We start from the raw sequence: 23,860 nt of genomic DNA on the forward strand, positions 1-23,860 counted from the left end.
TCTTTTTTTCTTTGTTGGCAGTGTGAACAGTTTTGGAATCATCGGTGTATGATGTGCATAAAAATCCTTTGTTGTATTTGATTTCTGAAAATTCGAAGTATTTGAAAGCATTTAGGGGCTAGAAGGTTGCTTGCATATGTTCAGAGGTTTGTTTTCTGTGGTTTCCTATTACAGGAGAAGTGTGAAAGTGCTTGTATGAATTTGGAGGATTGACATTATAGGACTTTGATTGGAGTAGTGAGTTTATCGTTTGTTTTCAATACTCGTTTGGATTTCTAATTCAAGAGTCTTTCTTTATCTGGTCTCTGAAACGGTGTTAGAATATTTGTGTTTAGATCAAGAACATGGTTACACATCATTGGTTAGTTTGTGAAACCATTAGGTTTTTAGAATGTATTTCAAAATTTTAATGTAGGTACGCTTTAAATTTTCTGTATTTCAGATTGCCTGTTTTAACCGTTTGGAAATGTTATATTTTTTTGCTGTTAGATTGTGAATAACTGCTAATCCTATTCTTGACACAATTAGAAAGCAGTGTTGGAACCAGCAATGCAAGGTCGTGACATGATTGGTCGCGCCAGGACAGGAACTGGAAAGACTCTTGCCTTTGGAATCCCAATCTTGGACAAAATCATTCAGCACAACCGTAAAAATGGGTTTGTCCTTTACTTTGTAGTGGCCGGTTCTATATCTTTGTAACTTTTGAAAAATGATATCGATGCACTAAAGATATCTGCCAGGTATTTTATTTTATACAAAGTAGTGTAGAGATTAATTTTTTTAAAACAAAAAGGAAAATTTGTTTTATTTTTTTACACAGAAGGTTATAGAGAGGGTTTGGTCCTATATTCTGCAGCTCCATAACATCTGTACATAGACCTTCATTTTCTTTCCATATTTCTATATTTACTATTATCTTGACATTACATTCCTTTCAGTACACTGGCTCAGAGAAGACACTTTAGTTAGTAAATAATGTGTGTGTGCCACATAAAGCTCTCCGACATAAAATTCAAAACTTTCCATGAGTCTGTGTAGAGTCTTACCATTTCAGAAAGATCTGGCAATTTTTCACCCAAAATTCATCAAACGGGAAATTGGATCACAGTAAAACAATATTTAACGTGCATACTTGTGAGGGTAATCTCTCTTAAAAAGCAATGTTGTCATGTACAGGCGTGGATCATATCCCTTGGCACTCGCCTTGGCTCCAACACGAGAACTTGCACGCCAAGTTGACAAGGAATTCCAAGAATCTGCTCCAAGCCTAGATACTCTTTGCTGTTATGGGGGTGTACCTATAATGAGCCAAATCAATGTTCTTAGAAGGGGTTTAGACGTTGTTGTTGGAACACCTGGTCGCATTATTGATCTAATCAATCGTGGTGCATTAGTCTTGTCAGAAGTACAGTTTATTGTTTTGGATGAAGCTGACCAGATGCTAAATGTGGGCTTCGATGAAGACGTTGAGGTGATTATGCAAAGATTGCCAAAAAAGCGCCAGAGTATGCTTTTTTCTGCTACAATGCCTGTCTGGGTGCAGAGGCTTTCGAGGAAATATTTAAATGATCCAGTTGTTGTTGATCTTGTAAGTTATAAAATAGCTTCATTTGTTTCTGTTGGAATTTATTAACAATAGTATATTTCTCCGGATGTTGGCTTTGTTGCCTAAGCATGTCTTAGTTAACCGGGATATTTTCTAGGGTATATTACCCATAAGCTGCTTCTCTCAGGGATTCTGTATATTTGTTTGTTATGGACTAAAAACTCGCTACAGTCTTTCAATAAATTAATTCAACAGTATGTGTTTTATGCCCACATGTATTATCCTAAGTGAATCTGGTTGGTTACAGGTTGGTGAATCATCTCAGAAGTTGGCAGAAGGAATCTCACTTTTTTCTATTGCTGCATCTACCTATGGAAAACGTTCGATTCTCAATCCACTGATAACTGTATGGTGCTTACACCTTTCAGATGATCTTGGGTTTCATATTCTTTTGGTTGTGCCATGTATCTAATATCGATCAAAGTGTGTCCTTTTGCTTGCAGTCTTAGTATTCCGTGTGGTGTATTGATTAACAAGTGTTTCTAAGGCGCACATTACAGTGTTTGCCAGAGATTCAACAAGAAATTAGTAAATTTGAATGAAATGTAGAAATGATCACTGTTGAAGATGATATTTTTATCTACTAACATACTTTTCAGTACTGTGTTGTGTGATTAAGTTTGACAAATGGATGGTCATACTTTTGGTGATAGTCCTAAATTATCAATGTACACGTTTTAAAGGGAATATGGCGACATAATGCTAGTCTTGCCAGCGTTTATTTGAGTATTATTGTAATTAGAAACTTATGATTGTTTCTTTTCTAGTCTTACTATTGTACTCTTTAACGAGTGTAATATATTCATGGTGTTTATTTGAGTATTATTGTAATTAGAAACTTATGATTGTTTCTTTTCCAGTCTTACTATTGTACTCTTTAACGAATGTAATATATTCATGGCTTAGAGTCTAGACTAATCGGACTGAAGCTTTATATCTTGATTCCTCTTGCTGACAAGTATAAATTTATAATTACTTCTCCTCTTCAGGAATATGCCAAAGGGGGCAAATGTATTGTTTTCACTCAAACAAAGCGAGATGCGGATAGTCTGTCGATGGCACTGGGTCGGGTACTTCCATGTGAACCTCTTCATGGTGATATTTCACAGAATCAGCGAGAGAAGACTCTTGCTGGATTTCGTGAGGGGCGTTTTAATGTGCTGATTGCTACCGATGTAGCTGCACGCGGTCTTGATATTCCTAATGTGGATCTGGTATAATTTTCTTCTTGTGTTACTTGCACCCCTTGGATAGTGATTTTTGTTTTTAAACTTCTTAAGATATAAATTAGTACTGCAAATTAAGTTTCTTACAGCTGCTTGATTTTCAAATTTAAGCATTGAATTGTGTTGGAAATAAATAAGCATTGTTCCCAGACATTTGAAATTATGAAGAAGAATATTTATTCATTGTTTTTTGCTTTCTTGGATCTAAAGTTGTTTCAACTTTTTCATTTTTTGTGATTTCCTTCATTTTATTTTTCAGGTTATTCATTATGAGCTCCCAACAACTTCAGAGATTTTTGTGCATAGATCTGGGCGAACAGGGCGTGCTGGTAGGACGGGCAATGCTATCCTTATCCATACCGACCAACAGATTAGACAAGTTAAGATGATTGAAAGTGATATAGGTTCCAAGTTTAAAGAGGTATGTACTGCTACTCCTTATCTAACTTCATGATATGCTCTCCTTCAAATTTTGATTTCCGGGCATATAAAATATTTTTCTAGAGTAAACTGGGCCACCTGGGCAGAAACCAGAAAACAAATGCTCAAAGAGAGCTTAATTTCTGATAAACATTCCATAGAAGGTCAGTACATGCTTCCTATTTCACCAATATCAAAATTTTCAAAATAAGTATGACAAAGAAAACTTATTTTTTTCCCCTTCCTAACAAGACCAGAATGTTCTACCTTTCCATCTGGAAGATGCAGGGGATCACCCATATAATTTTGGATTCCTATCTGGAGAACCATAAAATACCTCTGGAGAAAAGGAGGCTAGTTTTCCTTTTCATTATTATCTTCTGGTATTTTCTTCACTTGTGTGCCACTGCTTCCTTATGTGGAGGGACTTTTTACCTTTATCTCCACAACTTTGTCAAGTGGAAATTGATTTTTTCATTAATGATACTCTGCAGAGTCGGATCCTTTTGTGATGAGGGAAGAAAATTCATTTTTTCCTCTACATCTTGAGTTTCCTCTTAGTCTGTTCTTTGATCTTCTGTACATTTTTTCCTTCACATACTCTTCTGAAATGTAGGTTTTAGCAAAGGTCTTTGAACTTGGTTAACCTTTTCTTTTAAACATTTAAACATCCATATGATTTTCTTCCTTTTGGATGGTCCTTCGTTGTTTGAGCAGTAACAGTGAGATGCTTATATTCATGGCATCAAATCCTTTCCAGCTTTCATCTCCAAGAAAATTCACTGAATGCAAAATACATAGCCTCAACAAATCCCACCTCAGACATCGTGGTGCAGGTTGCCATATCCTCTGCAAGCTTGATCAGCTTTCATCTCCAAGAAAACTCACTGAACACAAAATAAATATCCTCGACAAATCCCACCTCAGACATCATGGTGCAGGTTGCCATTTCCTCTTCAAGCTTGCTCTCTTCTAAGTTATAATCTAAATGGCAATTTCTAAAATCTTTGTCCTAATGTTGGGAAAATAAAGTTTGGGAGTTTCACCCAAACTGGGACAGTAAATATCCTCAACAAACTCCACCGTTGATGTCTACGGAAACAGACATCGTGGTGCAGGTTGCCACATCCTCCGCAAGCTTGATCTCTTCTAAGTTATAATCTAAATGGAAATTTCTAAAATCTGTGCCCTAATGTTGGGAAAATAAAGTTTGGGAGCTTCACCCAAACCGGGACAGAGGATTGGCACGGAAGATTCATGATTGTGTGTATAGATGTCATGGTCACATAGCACGCTGCCACTGCCACTGCCACAAACCATTGATTCATTGCTGTGATTTTTCTTTTGTTAAGAACTCTTGGCACAGAAAAAAGAATGAAAGGTGTGACAGCTCCATTTCCCTATTATCAACTGGTTGTATGCTTCTTTGGAAGGCACGAGTCTATGAAACCATCAGATGTGAGTTTTGGGAATTAGAAACAGTCAAGCTCATTCCTGCAGTGTCAAACTCTAGTGTAATTAATGGAGGCCAACACCACAGACCAAAAGATATGACATATCAACAAATCTTGGAATATAGTTTGACTCCAGAGATGAACAGAGAACATTTGTGGAAATAACATTAGAGTTTAGATGATACAAGGCTTTGCTTGTCTCCCACTCTGGAGAGTGTTTGCATAAAACAAGAATTTATCTTGATTTTGTCAACAATGGTTGACGGGAAGTCTTCTATTATCATAAAAAGACGATGAATGGTTAAAAGTCTACTAACATTCTTTACAAATTTCTAGTTGTGACTTTATGAAGCAAGTGTTTTCTTACGTGTTTGTAGCGAGCAACATTTTGACATCATTCTTTTTTATGATCGGAGGCTCTTATCCGTAACATGACTATTGATTGGAAACACCTTGGAATTGCAATGACAATTATACTATTCAGATATGGAATTATAATTCTTTTTTGAACCTCCGGTCATGTCTTTTGTATATTTCATCTAGGTTTCAGATTTTTCTTTTTTGGTTCTTTTACTTCCGATTGTTATCATTCTCAGTTTTCAAACATGATAGTGCAGAACTGAAGTGGACAGTTCTTTCATCAAAGTCATGCCTAGTATTTTAGCTGGTTGAACAAGTACATCTGTCATAATTTTTACATGGTCTATACAATGAGAATGGGCATCTGTTTGATGATCTCTATGGCTTGGATGCTTTAAGGTTTGCAATATGCACTAAAAACGTTATCAGCATAAATATCATTATTCCAAGCATGGATAAGACTTAAGTTTGAGAAATCACCGCAGGAATTTTGTTTGGTGGCAGCATTACCAATCTACTTTCTGAGTGACTCCATTTTGTCTGGATTCCAGTATATTTGACTGTGAACTTCAGTTTTCTTAAAGCCAAAATTGGTCCTCAAATTTGTATTGGGTCATGATAAGTAAGTAGTGCCCTCCATTATCATAATTTCTATCATGTTCGATATGAATATGTTCAGAGAAAGATCTGTTATATATCTGTGGAAAATAATGAGCAAGGAAAATAATGTAGTTAAGGAATCCAGCATTTTTTTTATATCATTCACCCTAAATTCCTATAGCTGAGTAAATGATGTTATGTACAGTCTTGTGTCTGTGTCTGTTCACACTTTTGTGCTCCTAGAAGGTCGGTGTCTTGGCTTATTTTTCTAATTGACCATAAAGTATTTTAAATTTTAAATACCATATAAATGGTTTTCTTGTTGCTCTTTCAATTAGTTCTTTACGATGTTTAAAAAGCCTAGTACATAGCCCTTTCTCTCAGGACATGAGGTAGACTCATAGAGGGAGTTTATTGAAGTACAAAGAATCTTGTTTTTATCAAAAGAGTGGAAACAGGAAAATACATAGGATATTTGATCAACTGCGATGATGGCTTAACTAGAGAAGGGAAATATTGCTAAAAGTTTCTCTCTTGTTGATTTTGATCTTCTATTCGTGAGGATTTTTAGTCTGCTTGCCTGTGTATATGTGCAGCTGGCTCGGATGAAAGAGGAAATAGACGATAGACTTGGTGGTTTTGGTGATTCAGGAGGCAGCCGTTTTGGAAGCTATGGTGGTTCAGGGGGGAGCCGTTTTGGAAGTTCTGGTGGTTCAGGAGGGAGCCGTTTTGGAAGTTCTGGTGGTTCAGGAGGGAGCCGTTTTGGAAGCTACGGTGGTTCGGGAGGGGGCCGATCTGGTGGTTCAAGCTATGGTGGATCAGGAGGAGATTATGGGGGTTCAAGTTATGGCAGATCAGGAGGCAGTTACGGTAGTGGATCAGGAAGTAGCTATGGTGGTGGGTCAGGAGGTGGCTATGGTGGTTCTGGATCCCGCCGTTTTAGTGACTATGGGGAGTCTTCTAGTTCTCAGACAGGTTCCAGTAGCAGGTATCTTTTGATTAGATGCTTTCACATATGAAAGCTTAGTTTATGCTTGCATCTGAGCAGACTTGCTAGTGATGTACATGTTGATTTCTATAATAAGTTATGCCACGCTTCAAAGTCCTTTCAATGAATGCTTTGATATACTGTGATTGTCTGGGTTACATTCTGTGATATCTTAGTGCACTAATAGATGTCATTGATTGTTGGGACTCTATATTATTACTACTGCATGATATAAAACTAACCTGATAAATGATGATCTCAAATGTATTTAACCACAATATTTCTTGTGTCAGGTTTGGAGACTATGGGGACCGCTCTTAGTGACTAGATGAGACATTAAAATATTTAAAGGAGTTTAGTAGCAGGTATGTTTTTGGTTACAAACCTCTGCATATGGAAGGCATAAGCGTCAGCTACATATCGAAGCAACTGTCTTAAATATCTGGCATTAAATTTTGAAAATATATTAGTTTAAAATAAATTTTAAACTAATACTTTTAATTGTAAGTGCTGACAGATTCCTATTTAGCATCTTCTTCCTTTTGATAGTCTCTGAGTTATTCATTATACAGGTATCTGGTATTGGTGTATTTTTCACGTGTAAATTTCATTTCTGAATATTGATTTATCTCTATCGAATGGTTTACACTCGTCTTTTTAATGCTTCATTGAAATACCGAAGTTAAATTTATTTTTAATGCGGCATTGCAAAATCAGAATTAGGCTATATTGAATGTTTTGCAACTTTGATTTGATTGTAAGGTTCCAGTCTTAATCTACTTGTTCGTGCTATTAATTCTTGGTGACATGGTGTTTGGCACAATGATTTAGAGTAACAAAGTCGGTCTTTGTTGGTGTCATTGCTTTGTTCTTTAAAGTAAGAATGTGGCTATTTGCTGGTGACATTGATTTGTGATAGGAATCTTTTGTATGGGCGCCGTAGACTAAATATCCCATGCTTTCCGAAACAAGCTGTTGGATTATGTTTAAAAGAGTCAGTTTGATAAGCTAAGACAATTGCACTGAAAGAAGTGGGACACTCTAGATCCTAATTGGTGGTGTCATGATGGTGGGCAATACTAATAAACTTAAATGGAAGCCTGCCGTAGACTAAATATCCCATGCTTTCTGAAACAAGCTGTTGGACTATGTTTAAAAAAGTGTTAGAATTGAGATGATAAGCTAAGACAATTGCACTAAAAGAAGTGGGACACTCTAGATCCTAATCGGTCGTGTCATGATGGTGGGCAATGCTAATAAACTTAAATCGAAGTTGAAGTCTAACCTTTTAATGTAAGAAAAGTTCAACCACTTATTAATTGACAATATGGGAAAAGACAATAATTAAAGACCTACCAATATAGAAAATGACTAATCAAAAAACTAAAACTAGATTCATCTTAACCCTGGATCTTTTAAGCAATCACCTTTTCCTGTGCATTTATTTTAATTGCACACAAATGGTTAACCTAGTCTTTTTTAATCACCCACGGTGCTTAATAGATCTGGGTTGAAGATGAATTTATTTTACATGGAGGTCAAGCATGTAGGTGAACATATAAAATAAAAATAAAAATAAAAATAAGCTATAAACTTCAAAATATTAATATGAGTAGTGGCGAAAAGCATAGGCTACACATATGATGTGAAGTACAAATAAAAGTAAATTAAACTTCCAAATACGAGAAGTGGCAAAAGGCATAAGCTACACATCATCATATATAGATGTTGAATCATAGTGGGAAGAGGAAGCCCAAATAACTTTATCCAGGAACAGAGGGGGAAGAGGAGGAAGATGAAAATGCCCTCGAGAAAGTGTCAGTACACTTGTTAAACACACATGGACAGCAATAGAATATGAAAGATAAAACATGAGATTTAATTTTTATTAACAAGAGATATACATTTATAGTACATATTGTGACCGTTGGGTTTCACATCCCAAGGTCTCTTGGACTCCTTTTGTCCATTCGGCTTCCACACTAACCCATTGAGAATTAGGTGTCCAACATTCCCCCCCTTAATCCGAAGGGTTATGTACGAGTCCAAGAAGAGAGCTGTAATACAAAATGTGCAAAAAATGCATGGCAGCATTAGGCTGAATGTGCTCTCTGAAATGTTGGTATAAAGGGCGGTGGTTTAAGGATGACCACCAACACTGGAATGCTTAGTGCAGTTCCTGGAACTCTTCCAAAACTGGCAAGAAGTTGAAATCTTCTGCTAGAGGAAGTGCTCCTATTGTTTTGAAGAGGGAAACCTTCAACCATGAAAGGGAGTTCTCACCCCGCATAAAGGGAGAACTTCAACCTGAAAAGGGAAGTCTCAACCTGTGATGGTTTAAGGATTACCAACAACTCTAGAATGCTTAATGCAATTCCTGGAACTCTTCCAAAACTAGGGAGAAGATGAAATCTTTTGCTAGAGGAAGTGTTCTCAATTTTGTTCCTAGAATTCTTCCGAGGTTGGCAAGAAGCTGAAGTTTTCTGCTAGAGGAAGTGTCCCAGATTACCAACTGAAGGCATGCTCAGGGGCATCTTTGTTTCTGGCTACAACTCTGAAACTGGTGTGGCAGGTTGTGGCTTAGGCCCGCTTGATGCGACTTTGAAGCTTGTAGATGACCATCATTTCCCCCCCTGTCAGATACAAGGTGAGATGATGGAGAAAACTCAACTGCAAGATTGTTCAATACTCTGGAACAAGTTCTGACATGTGATTGGAATATCTTCTTCGCTGTTGATGCCCATTGCCAAGAAGCGATCCATCCAAGATGAATCTTTGTTGTTGCAGGATGTTTGTTTCTGAAGCATCTGTGTGAAGAATGAGTGGTTTTATGACAGTGCTTACATGGATGAAGATCAAAACAATGATCTTTCAAATGGCCAACTTGGTCACAGTGTTGGCATTTCACAATCTGTTGTTGTTGTTGCTGTGGATGAGGGGCAGCATCTGGAACAGCGGGAGGTGAACTGTCATGAAGAGCAGGTGAACTGTCATGAATGAATCCAGCACTCTGAAACTGAATGGGCTTGGAGTAGTCTGGAATATGAAAGGACAAGCTCTTCTCATATCCGAGACCAGTTCTGTGCTTGTTGTGGACAAGCTGTTCCCAAGGTCTGATGATGGGCTTGGGAAGTGCAAGCTGAACTTCTGCATCTGCATGCAATTCTGCTCCTAGAACAACATTATTGATCTGTTGCTGATAGAAGTTTGTCTCAATGTTACTGGTTTGACCATTTACTGGCTGTTGATGGATGTCATGATGCTTATGTTGTTGTAACTCATCTTGCTGAAGCTGAGATTCAAGCTGCAAGAAATCAATCTTCTCTTGTGTATGTTGCAAGCAAGTTTGAATGTCAAAAATAGTTTCCTTGCTAATGTTGATTGTGCTTTCAGTAGTTGACATAATTAGAGTTCTTAATAACTCTAATAAATTGCCAATTTGATTCATTTTTAAACTTCAGTAGGTGAACTCAATTCATCAACAATAATCTAAAATAAATAAAACTCAGTTGGCAACCTTCAATGTTTCAAACTAGCACAGAGAGCAACACCAAACTTTTACAATACTAATGTAGAGAATACACCTGGTAATTTATCCCAATGGACAAAGATTGAATGGGTTGATCTAGGACTGTTTGAACCCAACTTGGCACTCCAAACAAGCTGCTCATGAATCACATTAGTTCGTCCCCTTCCAAGAATGAGCTGCTACAGGAATAAGAAAAGCAGCTCTGTAGTGATAGGCTGCTAGCTTGCTACAGAGATGAGAACGGATCGTCTTTCTCTCAAAAAAAGCTGTCGAGGATGTACAAGTCTCCGCTAACAGGTTGAAATCCACATACAGAAGTTGGGTGTCTGGGGAGAGATGTAGATGCAAGCGGCAGGCATAAAAAATTTGTTATGGCCATCCAGATTCAACTAAGTGGCATAGAAAAAGCCATTAGTGATTTTGCACTCCAACGCCTTTCACCAGCTCGTACATAATTTTCAATAAAATATCACATTGTTAACCCTCAAAACCACAATTCTCACATACAATCCACAGGTTCAGTTAAAGCTTTAAATCTCCATGCAGAAATCGACAAAATCGCCTCACCGCACCTTGATAACCAAAATATCTATTGGAAATTCAACTAGAAGAACAAAATGCAGAAATAGAGAAGCTTGCTTCTGAAGTTGTTATTTTGTTGATACCAACTAATCTTCCAAGTAAAGGATCGGGTCCTTGTACTCGACTTGTGGTTGGTTCAGGATGTGAAATCTATTTCCAGTGTTATACGCTCTAGTTCTAGAAATTTCGAAACTGTTTCTTCCACCAAGTCCAAGAGAAGTCACTTGCATCATGTGCTAGCAGAATACGTTTTAGCAAAAATAGGCCAATAATCTGAAGCTTTTGTCACTGTCGATGTTGAGAAGTCTCCAATACCTACGACTACTTCTTTGGAACCTCTTGTATCATTCCAGTTCTAGATGGTAAAAATGTTAACTTTTCGTCTGTTGTCCAGATCCCAAGTTTGCAGACAACAATGACGCTTAAAGGAGATTCAACGCATATGCACCAAAAACTTATTTTCTTTCATGGACAACCACTCATCTTCCTGCATAGCCTGATTTCCTCTTGATGTGGAGCCATCGTATCTAGAACGACTGTCTCAACAATGGTTCATGACATATGTCAATGGAACAAGCCTCAAAGCAATTGTTACATAACCTTCAACGCATTTTTAACAGCTTCTCAAACGATTTAGGATCAATGGAAGTTCAACGCTTCATTCCAATAATTAATCAATACATGGAGACCTTTTATATCAACCCACGAACATGGACTTCAACGCACAGTGAATCACATACTATGAATCGAACATTTACACTATGAACTGAATCGCACCATTCATATACACCATAAATCGAATAGCATACTATGAATTGAATCACGCCTTTCTACTGCCTGTCATTCATTCCATTCTATTCCAGAATGTACCAATGCGCGGATGAATATCTCTGAATCTTCTAGCGAATGTTCATCTCAGAGAACAGGACTTCGGAAATTTTCAAGAAGAGGAGCGGATGAAGATCATTAAGCAGACCAGAGAATGATTTGGCCGCTTTTTCTACCAATTTCCAGAGGGCGAATCCATTGCCAATGTCTTTGACCATGTCTCAAGATTTCTGGAATCTTTATGGAGGGATATCGACATGAACAGGATTAGGAACAACTGCGATAACGATAGCAGTGAGCTGAACCTGATTATTGTATCACATGGATTGAAAGCCAGAGACACAAATACTGGCCAACCTTAACCTTCCTCACACCTGTTGCAAGGTCATTGACTTGGACAGGGTGCCGTGGAGCAAATCATTCCTGTAATCTTGACAAATCAGTGCAAACGACCTCATCTAAAGCCTGGTGGATGGACGCGGCCCGTTCATGCAGTTGTTACGAATGTGGTGGCTCAATTCATTAAGAAATTTTAAGCATATTCAATTCCGCAGCGAGAAGGTAGCCAGAGGCTTAGCTGTGTTATCACACCCACCAGACACAAGCTTCAAAGATTTCAGGAACTGTTATCTGACAGGACATAGCAGCGCATGCAAAGGAACAACATACTAAAAATACAGTTCTGAGGGGTGCCAAGGTTTCCAGGCAGATTTCAGAGCATTAGAGTAGGTGCACAGTGAAGAGTAAAATGCTCAAGTTCTTACAAGCAACAGAAAGGGCAGAACTGACATGATAGTTCTGATGAGCAGGCGCATATTGAAGAATAAAACGCTCAAGTTCTTACAAGCAGTAGAAAGAGCAGAACTGACATGAGAGATGCCACAAAATCAATATGAAACTACCGAGGACAGCGCTGAGGAGATTCCAGGAAAATTCAGATAAACCGTTGCAAATACACTGGGCATATAAAACGTTTGTTTACAAGTCAGTGCACAGATATTCGACCAATCACTCTTCAAGGCAGAATCCAGTATCGATTCTCATGCAAGAGGTCAGAATACACAATGTTGTTCGAATTAGGACCAACGTATTTCATGAGGGAGCGTTAGTGTAGTAGATTCTTGAAAAAATAGCAGAGGGCATTAAATGTGCAGAGAATATAACAGAGAATTAGGATAGGATCAGAATGGCAAGACTGAAATTTAGAACATGCATACCTAGGTGGAGGCCACAAAACTAGTGGCTCAAATTGGAGTAGGACCAGATTGGAGCAGGACCAGCAATCGCCCGCTCTGATACCATGTTAAACACACATGGGCAACAATAGAATATGAAAGATAAAACATGAGATTTAGTTTTTATTAACAAGAGATATACATTTATAGTACATATTGTGACCGTTGGGTTTCACATCCTAAGGTCTCTTGGACTCCTTTTGTCCATTCGGCTTCCACACTAACCCATTGAGGATTAGGTGTCCAACAACATTACTTGACAATGATCTTGGGGCGTATGGGGAAGCGTAAGCGGTAGACACAATACGAGAAAGGGATACCTATCACCGTGGTCCGTATGTAGTAGATGTTGAGTGAGAGGGCTTATAAATAAAAATAAGCAAACTTATAAATATGAGAACTGGCAAAAAGCATAAGCTACACATCATCATATGTAGATGTTGAATCAAGGTGGGAAGAGAAAGCCCCACATATGTAGATGTTGAATTAAGGTGGGAAGAGAAAGCCCCACATATGTAGATGTTGAATCATAGGGGAAGAGAAAGCCTCAATATCTTATCAGGAACAGAGATGGAATAGGAGGAAGATAAAAATGCCCTTTCTGCACCAAGAATTCTTGAGAAAAAGCCAATACATTGCTCCATAATGTTTTCGGGGCATTTAGAAGCATATGCATAGACGCTACGATAAAGGGCTACTCATCAACAAATGTAGGAGAGATGCTGAATGAGAGGGGGAGGAGGAATTCATAATAAACATATTGGATACACCCTTAGTAACATGGAGGAAGATAAAGATGTTCTTGTACCAACAATTGTGGAAAAGGATTTAATACACTTCTTGACAATGTACCCCCACGAGATTCCCGGGTTGAGAGGATGACGGTGTTGGGAGGAAGTTGGAAATAATCCATAGAGACACTCTGATGATGAAAGAATGAAAGGTTGGTCTCTAGAATATGTGGGTTAGGCAATTCATTTATCTATGTTTAGAACAATAACACGTCATGGTGGTGTCTCGACATTGAAAGAATGAAAGATTGGTCTCTAGAATATGTGGGTTAGGCAATTGATTTATCTATGTTTAGAACAATAACATGTCATGGTGGTGTCTCAACGATGAAAGAATGAAAGATTGGTCTCTAGAATATGGGTTGGTTAATTGTTTTGTGTTTAAAACATTAACACTTCAGGGTGGTGTATATGGGTTCATTAATCTGGTAGATGGATCTGTATTGTGTTTCTGTCTGGACTCTGGCGCTTGCTGTTCTTCTTGCAGATGATATGGAAAGATCTGATGATTTTGTTCATGTCCAAAAATCATAAATAGGCCAATGGGCCTACTAGGTACATTAGAATCATACATAATGGGGGAGTGCAAATACAGCGACTATGAAAGTGTGAAGTGTATCTAATCTATAAGATATAGTCTAACAACCAGTAGTAAGAAACAAAGTTGAGAATCATAAAGAAGCACTTCAGGAGATCGAGACCTTGGATAATGTCTCCACTGAAGGTGTTACCTGGGAACAGTGTTCAATCATGTTTGCATTTATTGTTATGGGGGGGGGGGGGTGGGGGGCAAATGCAGCGACTATAAAAGTGTATAGTGTATCTAATCTATAAGATATAGTTTAACAGCCAGTAGTAAGAAACAAAGTTGAGAACCATAAAGAAGCACTTTCAGGAGATCAAGACCTTGAATAATGTCTCCACCGAAGGTGTTACCTGGGAACAGTGTTCAATCATGTTGCATTTATCGTTATGGGCAGTGGGGAATATTGGAAAATATCGAGAAACTTGAAAAATATGAAAATAATCCATTTTTGTTTTCAAACTTCTGAAACAAAACAACATCAAACAAATGCATTGTTACATAAAGATGAAAATAAATTGATATATAAAATACTTAAGATCTCAAGTGGTGCATCATATGTAGATATTGGAATATGATATTTGTTCCGAGTCACATGTTCTGACAGGATGATACAAAATCACTTCAAAACAAAAATAAATGTATTTCATGAGATGAATCATGGCAAAGAAAACACTGGATTTTACTCTTGTTTTTTTGATTGAAAATGGTCAGAACATTCTCAACAATGTTATCAACAGTGTTATCAAAATAAGACTGCTTAACTCCAAAATCTTGATTTGGACTATAACTGGAAAAAAATCTGTGCCAAAAGATCGATTTGACCAAAAAATACATAAAATTCAAGTTTTGAAAAAATATATATAATTCATGTGCATCCATATCAATCCAAGCATTATACAAAAATATGCAGAGTTTCTCATTTATATAGCAAGGGTGCATATAACCAAAATAACAGAGTGCAATCTTATGTTTCAAGTTTTCAACCAAAATGCATCAAGAAAAAGGGGCTTTAAATGGTCTATAGAGTAAAAAAAATCACGCTACAACAAATTGCTACATAATATCAAAAGCCTTGGTATAACTTGAGATCCTGATAGAAAAAGCTTAACATGCATAAACAGTGATTTTGCTTTTGTGAGGGGCACATATTTACTAGAGTCGGGAGTGAAGTTCAACCCTCAATGCCACTGTCACCAAGGTACATTGAGGGCTTAGTGATCTTGATTAAATGTCAGTTGCATGTCATCATACCTATCATACCTACAAAATTCCGTTGAAATATTGCAATCCTAAAATCCTTAAAACTGTTAAGTCTGCTGAATTTTGATTTGGATAATTTTTTTTTGTCATATGAAATCCAATGAGGTTGGAACCACTTTCAAACATCTTGATTCAATTAATGATAATGTTAAAAATTTCAATGGATGTCAATGAAAGATAAAGGTGAATGGAGAATGCCAATGAAAGATAAAGGAGAATGTTAAAGATTTAATATTACCATTAACTACTAGGCTATGTATTTCATAGATGAATCAGAAGAGATGAAAACAATGAATTTCCTTTGTTTGGTGGATGGAAAATAGTGACAATATTTGGGGAACTCAATTTCCTAGCCCATTTTAACAAATTGAGGATTAAATGACCAAAAACATTGGTTATAAGGTGATAATGATGAAGACAATGATAATCATAATGATAATTATCTAAATTATCAAGACAATTTAAAAAGGGCAAATAATCACAATATACATTGTCAATATTATCATCGAGGCTGGGCAATATTATTACGAAAATTTTGACAATATTGTGATAAATGCAAGGTTCAATTTCTCCTGTTCAAATTGATGAGAAGCTATTATCCTATGTGTCTGTACTTGTGAGGGGATCGCTCCCACCAATCAAAGAAACTCCAGTTGAATATCGTTTAGTCAAATTGGAAGATTTGGAATGCGGGTCTATTGTGCCTCTTCTTGCCTGGAAGAGGTCACCCTTTGTTTAGAATTGGGGAAAGGAGTTGTTTTGTGTTAGAACTTTCGAAATTTTATTCAACTTGAAACAAGTAACAAAATTGCATTTTGTATATGCTGAAAGCATTTGGAAGGATAAGCCTCTCAGCTTATGAGAAAAACAAAAACACACAAAAAAATGCCGAAGAGTCTGAGCTCTCAGAAATATGAGCTCCCTGGAAGAAGTCACCCTTTGTTTAAAGAATTGGGGAAAGGAGCTGTTTTGCGTCACAATTTTTTTTTTATCCAGGAAAAAATCTTAACTTTATTCAACTTTAAACAAGTAACAAAATTACATTTTGTATATTGCTGAAAGCATTTGGAAGGATAAGCCTCTCAGATTATGAGAAAAAAAAAACACACATAAAAAATGCCGAAGTTAAGTTGATAATAATCACTTAATCAATTGGTACCATTACTACTACATTTTTGTTTGAGTCTGAGCTCTTAGAAATATGAGCTCCCTTTACACCACCCATCCCATTTTCATTGTGCCTCCTTTTCCTGTTGTTCTGATGCTTTGATTTTTTCGGATTCGGTGCCCTTCTACACATAGGGATGTGATGCCATTTTGAGCCGCAACATCCCCTTCTGTTTGGTTTGTAGGATTCTCCTTGGTTTCCTCTTCTTGTGGGCATGTGTTATGCAAATTTCATGTTTGATAACATATACGACATTTGAATGCTATATTTTCATAATCTGACAATTGGGTCCACTGTACATTTTTGTGTTTCAGCGGACATTTGAATGCTATATTTTCATAATCTGACAATTGGGTCCACTGCACATTTTTGTGTTTCAGCTGAATTTGATCTGGTAGACCCTTACTAAGGTCTGTTTTAACACATTCTAGCAAAGGAGAAAAGATCTTTCTCCGTTCTTTCAAGGTCCATCTTTTTAGGTATTCCCGTTATCTTCTAGGACCCTGTGGTACCGGAAAGAAAGGTGAAGGTTTGCTAGTCTGACCTTGATTGGCATTTGTTAAAACCACCATTTTTGTAGCATCAAAATATGGAAAACAAGGGGTGATGAAGAGCCCAACTCTTCCCCGGAACCAGGGCCCATTTTTCATCACTATTTCTATTTCTTCCTGAGTATTAAATTGAACAATAAAGAAGCCTTTGTAACATAGATAAATGTCATAGTTGGGTCTCCAATTTGAAAAGACCCATTGGTGCAGCAGATCAGATCGAGGCCAAAGACCATTGAATCTGCAAATCACAACTCCAAATTGGAGTGTAGAGAAAAGATGGTTTACCTCTGATAGATTAACTACCATAGAAGGATCTTGTTTCATTTGTTCAACGATGTAGGGCCCTGGGTTGTAATCAGGGAGTTATACTACATTGGAGCCTTTCATCTGCGCTGAATCCGTATATGAAATAGGATCTCAAGGGTTCCTAGGGCCTGAAGCTCCTCCATGCAGCCTCAAGTTCAGGATTATGGATGAGTTTCTAGAGATGCAGTGATCCCTCATTTGAGAAGAACCTGAAGCAGCTTGCCATAAAAAAGAAAGCACTGGGAATTTATAAGAATGCCCAACCTATTTTCAACACTCTGTTTCAGATTTATCACTTCGTCCGAATCTGAGACCCAAAATGGGGAGGGCTTCCCATTTGATTTCTTGATAAAAGTCTGGTTTGTCCAGCTCCAGACTGTTGGAGCGAGAGGGATCTCCTGGAAATATAATATCACTCTGGTACGCAGGCTGCCTCTCCTCCAAAGACTGCCGATCCCTTATGACCAGTGTAAGTATGTGAGCCTTGAGCCGGAGGGGGAGGGGCAGGCTGTTAGTAAAACAGCACTGTAGAGCTTGCCTGCTGCCACCATCCCGAAAATGCCACACCACTGTCGCAGATACAAACTTTGGAATCCTTTTTAGAACTTTGTTCCTTGTGTTCAAGCTTGTGACGAGGCCATTCACAAGTGATATCAACAGGACAGAGCATTCACTTGCCCTCAAAGTCCATTTGCAAAGAGCAGTGGCAATTTGACCATTCCGCATGGGGTTGGACCATTTTTTCCCATCGTTTGATGCATTTCTTGGGCTCGAGACCAGTGGCAGCGCCTGGAAAAAAAACCTTAGGAGAGTCAAACCCTAGCACATCGTGCGAAATCCATCTTTCTCAGTATCATGTACCTAGCTGGAGTTCTACTTTCTTGTCTATACCCCAACTAACTTAAAATTGGAACCTCTATTTTGTTTCGGAACTTGAGATCACTACAAGGTTTTTGCAAGTGGAGGTTGTTTTAACGAGGTGGTGTTGCGTTGTGCCTGCCACTTGGTGCCACTTTTTAAGCACTGGGAGGTAGTGGTCATTCCAGCAGTGTCTGGTGTGGAAGGGGATCCGAGTGAAGAAGATCGAAGTCAGAGAGACACTCTGTATAAGGCCAGTTACTGATGGATTTGAAGAGCGAGTTCTGTGACTCCTTCATAAGGTGAATTGTATCGGCCTTGAATCTTGTAATGAATGGGGCCACTGAAAAGGTGAATGGCGTTGCCCTCAAATCTTGGAATGAATGGGGCCACTGAAGGTGAATGACATTGTCCTTGAGTCTTGTACCAAATGGGGAACAAATAGGGCACCGAAGAATGCACTGCGGTGAATTGCATCGTCCCTGAATCTTGTAACAAATGGGGCACCGAAGAATGAAGTGCTGTCTTAGCCTGTCGTAAGGGCAGAGGAGGCAGAAACCTTGTCCGTTCGTGGCATTGAAGAATGAAGTGCTGTCTCAGCTCTGTCGCAAGGGCAGAGCAGGCAAAAACATTGTCTGTCCGTGAGAAAGAAAAATGAAGTGTCAGATTGAGAGTTCGCTACGACTGAAAATGAAAACTAAGAACTCTAAAGATAAATATGATACAACTTTGTATAAGTAAAATTCAGGAAGAAACATTTCTAGTTTAAAAAAGAAGACGCATACTAACTCAATGGTCAACCAATGCACTATATTTTATCGGTTGAAAGTTGTTTGTAGGCAATTATATTTTGCCGTTTTAAAGATGTTTGTGGGGTTTAAACTAAATTTTTTTGCAGGGTTGTGAATAATATATGGTTATATGTTTCAGTAGAGTTATTTAGTGTTTACAGCAGCAATGATAGGTATTTTGCATTACCTCTTCAAAAGACTTGATTATCAAATTAGTTTTTTCTCTTTTTTGGTTTATATCATTTTGTAGAAAAGAAAGCTTTTTTAAACAATCAAGGGGTAATTAGCCCCGTGACAAACACTTTATAGGTAAAGAAATGCCAGCGGTCACTGGCCTTAAAATTCATGGGGCAGATCTACCTCCATTTGTATAGAACTATCTAATATAGATACGGCTTGTACACAACACAGGTACATTCTATATACTGAGTGGTTCACTGGACGGAGGGGTACATTCTGTATAGTAGCTTGGCTAGACTGCTAATGTGCCAAGTTGATTAAGGGTTGTAATCCCTCCCACTGGGAGGGGTTATCAAATTGGCTACAACTATTGATAGGCAATATATAATAGTGGTATAGAATGCTAAAGTGCCAAATTGATTGAAGGGTTGTAATCATTGTTATTAATTGAATGATGTTTTACTGTGATACAATCTTGCACTGGAAGGTGCTGGTTTTGCTAAACAAACAATGGAAAATCTGTACCTTGGACTTCGGGGATGTGGCATGGTTTTGATTTCACTAGCAAATCAATGGTATATTTACTTTTGTTGTTATTCCAGAGCAGTTTGCTGTTTGATTTCTCTGCTGTGCAAGGTCATTCATTTGAATAATAGTTTTTTACTGGTACAGATTGCTAATATGCCAAATTGATTGGCAAGGGTTGTAATCATTGTTATGAATTGAATGATGTTTTACTAAATTACAAATATTCAGATTATATTGCACTGGAAGGTGCTGTTTCTACTAAATAAACGATGGAAAATATATGCGTCGGACTTCTGGGATGTGGCATGTTCTTGAATTCACTTGCAAATTAATGCTATATTTATATTTCTAGTTATTCTAGAGCAGTTTGTTCTTTGATTTCCTCTGCTGAGCAAGTCCATTCATTCGAATAATAATTTTTACTTGTATTAGGGATGCAGGAATTTTGAAGTTGGTCTTAATTAGAAACCCAGGTCCAAGTGGGAACAATTTATCTGAAATTGCAGAGTAGTACCCTGAGAGCCTCTATGCCTTTGGAGCGAGCTTTGTCGCAATCAGTACCAACATATGAACGGAATTGCTGGAATATGACATCTGTGTAGCCACCAAGAAAGAGACAGATTTTTGGTTCTACAGGAGATTCACTCTGTTTTTCTTAGTGAGTAATAGTAGCTGTGTATGGAATATGTCGTTTGAAAAGAAAATGCACATTGTATTCACCAGCAAGTGCAAATGAATTGTATCCTTTGTAGCATATTTTAGTGAAAAGCATAGAGATCTTAAGTGCTGTGATCTTCGTGTAGAACATACGCAATATATAACTATTGTTGAAGTTCCAATGCTTTTATAAAAACAAGGATTATGAAGAGCAGATTTTGGATTTTCTAACGTAGCTGATTGATTCTAGTTAAGGATTTCCAGATGCATTGTTACACTTCAAGAATCATATTATTAAGTACACGTGCTATATGTCAATAATCGGTTTTAAGCTAGCTTTTGATTCAAATGTGGTCAAAACAAGTTATTTATTTTTGGGCTTTTGGACCTTGAAAGTAGTGTCAGTGTGATAAAACTGGCCTTCGCAATGTCTGCAGAATTTGACCAAAGTGGTTAATCCACATTTGCAGTAGATACATATATTTTGCTCTGATGTAATGCCGCAGGACACATGAATCGATTCTTTAGTTCGATAATTTGATCATGATGGGCACTAATTTTCAAGGATGACTTTAGTTTTGTCTGGTTGAAGCTTTTTATGCTGTAAAAGATATCTCGAAAATATACAATTATTGTATATTGGTTAGTGAATACTGATTTGCATTATGCTTGTGCCTGGTTACCCGCCTTTTGGCAAAATTGCATTACTACTGGTTTGTTTGGCCTGCCTAGCGAGTTATTACTGTCTGAGTCGGATCTGGAAGTTCGGTATGTTGTTTGATATAAAATTTCCTTGTCTTCTGTGATATATACATCATACACCCATAATTTTGCGCTATTGGCTTTTTTGCTATGCGTGTTTAAACATTGGAAGACACGTTAAAATCCGCAGTTATCTTCTGTGATATATCATACAACCAAAATTTTGCGCTATTATAACTTTTTAGTATTATTAATGTGACCGATTATTAGATCCTGATTTCACAAGGAATGTATCATACACCCATTTTGGTATTATTGTTTTTAGTATTATATATTGAACTATTATTAGCGTGATTTCACAAGGAATGTATTATAGTGTGATTGAGGTTTAGTTGTTTCTAGGTATTATATATTGAACTAAATATTTGCGTATATGGTATAAATGATATTTGTGTGTAACTGCATTATTATTATTATTATTTTTTTCATAATGCCGTGTAATATTAGTATTGCGATATCATTCTTTTATGGAGAGAGGGGATTCTACTGTTTTGGGCAATATTCATTGAGAAGCTTTCGAGTCTGCAGTAGCAGAGACATGTTGCATACACATTCAATGACAATGACTTTGTAGAATTGATGCTTCTTATGACTTTGTAGAATTGATGCTTCTTAACCTTTTGAAGGACAATCTCGACACCGAACCACTTTACGGACTTACCACCATTTATCAAAATGCAGCGAACCACAATTTTGACAGTTATACAGGGAAGTTGTCTAGGTACCGAGTGTATTCAACAATCAATTATACAATTGACCTGTCTAACACACAAGGATCCCAAAAATAATCTGTAACTGATGCTGTTGAAGCTCAAAGTACAAGAAGACCTGTCAGCAGCTCACAATCAAATTAGCAATTTGTTCTCTCGACATTGAAAGCTTCAATGTTGAGAACTAATGTCGAGAACTACTAGTTATATTCCTGTTCCTGTTCGTTAATTGATTTTGCACAGCTCACAATCAAATTAGCAATTTGTTCTCTCGACATTGAAGGCTTCAATGTCGAGAACTAATGTCGAGAACTACTAGTTAAATTATATTCCTCTGTGCGTTAATTGATTTTGCACTTTTACAATTAATCTTTTTAAAAATGAGGAAAAACAGGAAGTCAAATTTGATAACCACACAATCTTGTCTGCCTTATTCCTCTGTTGTTGCATCATTTCTTCTCATCTTGGGTCAATCTTTGTATTAGAGTTTCTTGTTTTCGCAAAGCATTTGTTAGAGTGGTCAATTGCCACAAACTCACGTTCACATACTGAGTTGACAATCTTTGAGTTGACAATCTTTGTATTGACGTTTCTAGTCTTCACAAAGCATTTGTTAGAGTGGTCAATTCCCATGAACTCACATTCACATATTGAGTTGGCTAGACTCAATATATCCAAATACAAACTTCAAATTTGAAAATCAAATGCATACCTCGACCCATGCAACTCCTGAAAACTTTGCAATTCAACCACAAGCATATTTCCCATTTACCTGCATTCTTGGACAAATTTAAGCCAAGTCAAAATAGCGCTGGCACGCTGTGGCTGTGTTGATTATAGTCATGCCTCCATCCATAGGCTACTCTGTGATCGTTGGAGAGAATTTTCTGTTGCAGGTGGTCTGGAATTGACTCTTGGATTTGATTCGCTGTCGGGTTTCATGAAATTGCTCACCCTGGGAGGTCGGGCTTTCCATCATGAATCTCCTTGCCTTTGATCTATTGTCGAGAATGCACAACTGAACTGTAAATGGAACGACCGTCATGAATCTCCTTGCCTTTGATCTATTGTCGAGAATGCACAACAGAACTGTAAGTAAATGGAACGAAAAACAGCTTGGTTCGTATCTTTTCATGGATCACCTCCCTCTCGTCATGCAAGAACAACAGGCACAAAAAACAAAATATCCGATGACCAATATTGATGCTGACTTCGCGGATCTGACTATTATAATGAAGAAATTGAATGTCTGCACTGTTATTAATTCACTACAGAACTACAGACGTTTCATATGCCTGGCGATGAATGCGCAAGTAGGCATTGAATGATTCAGTCGTCTCTCACAAACAGAAATGACCTGCTCTAGAACACCGTCTTCCTGCATCATGCGAACACTGGCTTCACCGTCTTGCGCGCGAGGACCGGGAAGATCCGTGGCTGAGTTTTCATTGAGACTTCACAAGGTATATTTAGTGCAAGAGGTGGGGATTCAACTTGGCTGTTCTGTCTTCCCCCAATAGACTTTTAAGACAACCATCAAGTGATGCAGCTCCAACACGCATATGTATGGTTCGTTTTGTGCCAGATTTCACACTCTCTTTCGAATCGAATTGTGATCTATCACCCAACGACAACCACATCCCACGACTCCGTATGCGCAGAGCCTCCACCACGACTCCACGTTGCGACTATATTAAACAATGGACAAACTTAGCAAAAACAATATCACAAAGCACACTATCTTCACACATCAAAGCTAACCTAATCCTAAAACAAAATTTGGTGACATTTCTTTCATATTCCAGCCCGTACAGATTCTGATACCAACACAAAATACAGTGCACAAATACACAACAAATTGTATATTATGTTTTAAAGCCAAAA

At 37.7% G+C, this 23,860-nt stretch overlaps 1 protein-coding gene across 3 annotated transcripts in view; it reads left to right on the plus strand.

Moving 5' to 3' along the window:
* The window catches only part of LOC149225943 (DEAD-box ATP-dependent RNA helicase 53-like), a 40,349-nt gene extending 19,631 nt beyond the window's left edge, over positions 1-20,718 (plus strand). The window contains exons 2-9 of one of the 3 annotated variants that reach the window (XM_089377342.1): positions 529-656; positions 1,177-1,588; positions 1,854-1,952; positions 2,596-2,820; positions 3,092-3,253; positions 6,263-6,654; positions 6,948-7,019; positions 20,280-20,718. In XM_089377342.1, the coding sequence (XP_089233468.1) occupies positions 529-656; positions 1,177-1,588; positions 1,854-1,952; positions 2,596-2,820; positions 3,092-3,253; positions 6,263-6,654; positions 6,948-6,975 (1,446 nt within the window). In that variant the 3' untranslated portion in view covers positions 6,976-7,019; positions 20,280-20,718. Of the gene's footprint in view, positions 1-528; positions 657-1,176; positions 1,589-1,853; positions 1,953-2,595; positions 2,821-3,091; positions 3,254-6,262; positions 6,655-6,947; positions 7,020-19,550 lie in introns of all 3 variants that reach the window. The other 2 variants (XM_089377343.1, XM_089377344.1) reach the window with 2 other exon arrangements.
* Positions 20,719-23,860: the final 3,142 nt, after the last annotated feature.

The sequence above is a fragment of the Pinus tabuliformis genome, chromosome J (assembly GCF_031772625.1).
Source record: "Pinus tabuliformis cultivar Carrire ecotype Pingquan chromosome J, CPIR1, whole genome shotgun sequence".
Classification (NCBI taxonomy): domain Eukaryota; kingdom Viridiplantae; phylum Streptophyta; class Pinopsida; order Pinales; family Pinaceae; genus Pinus; species Pinus tabuliformis.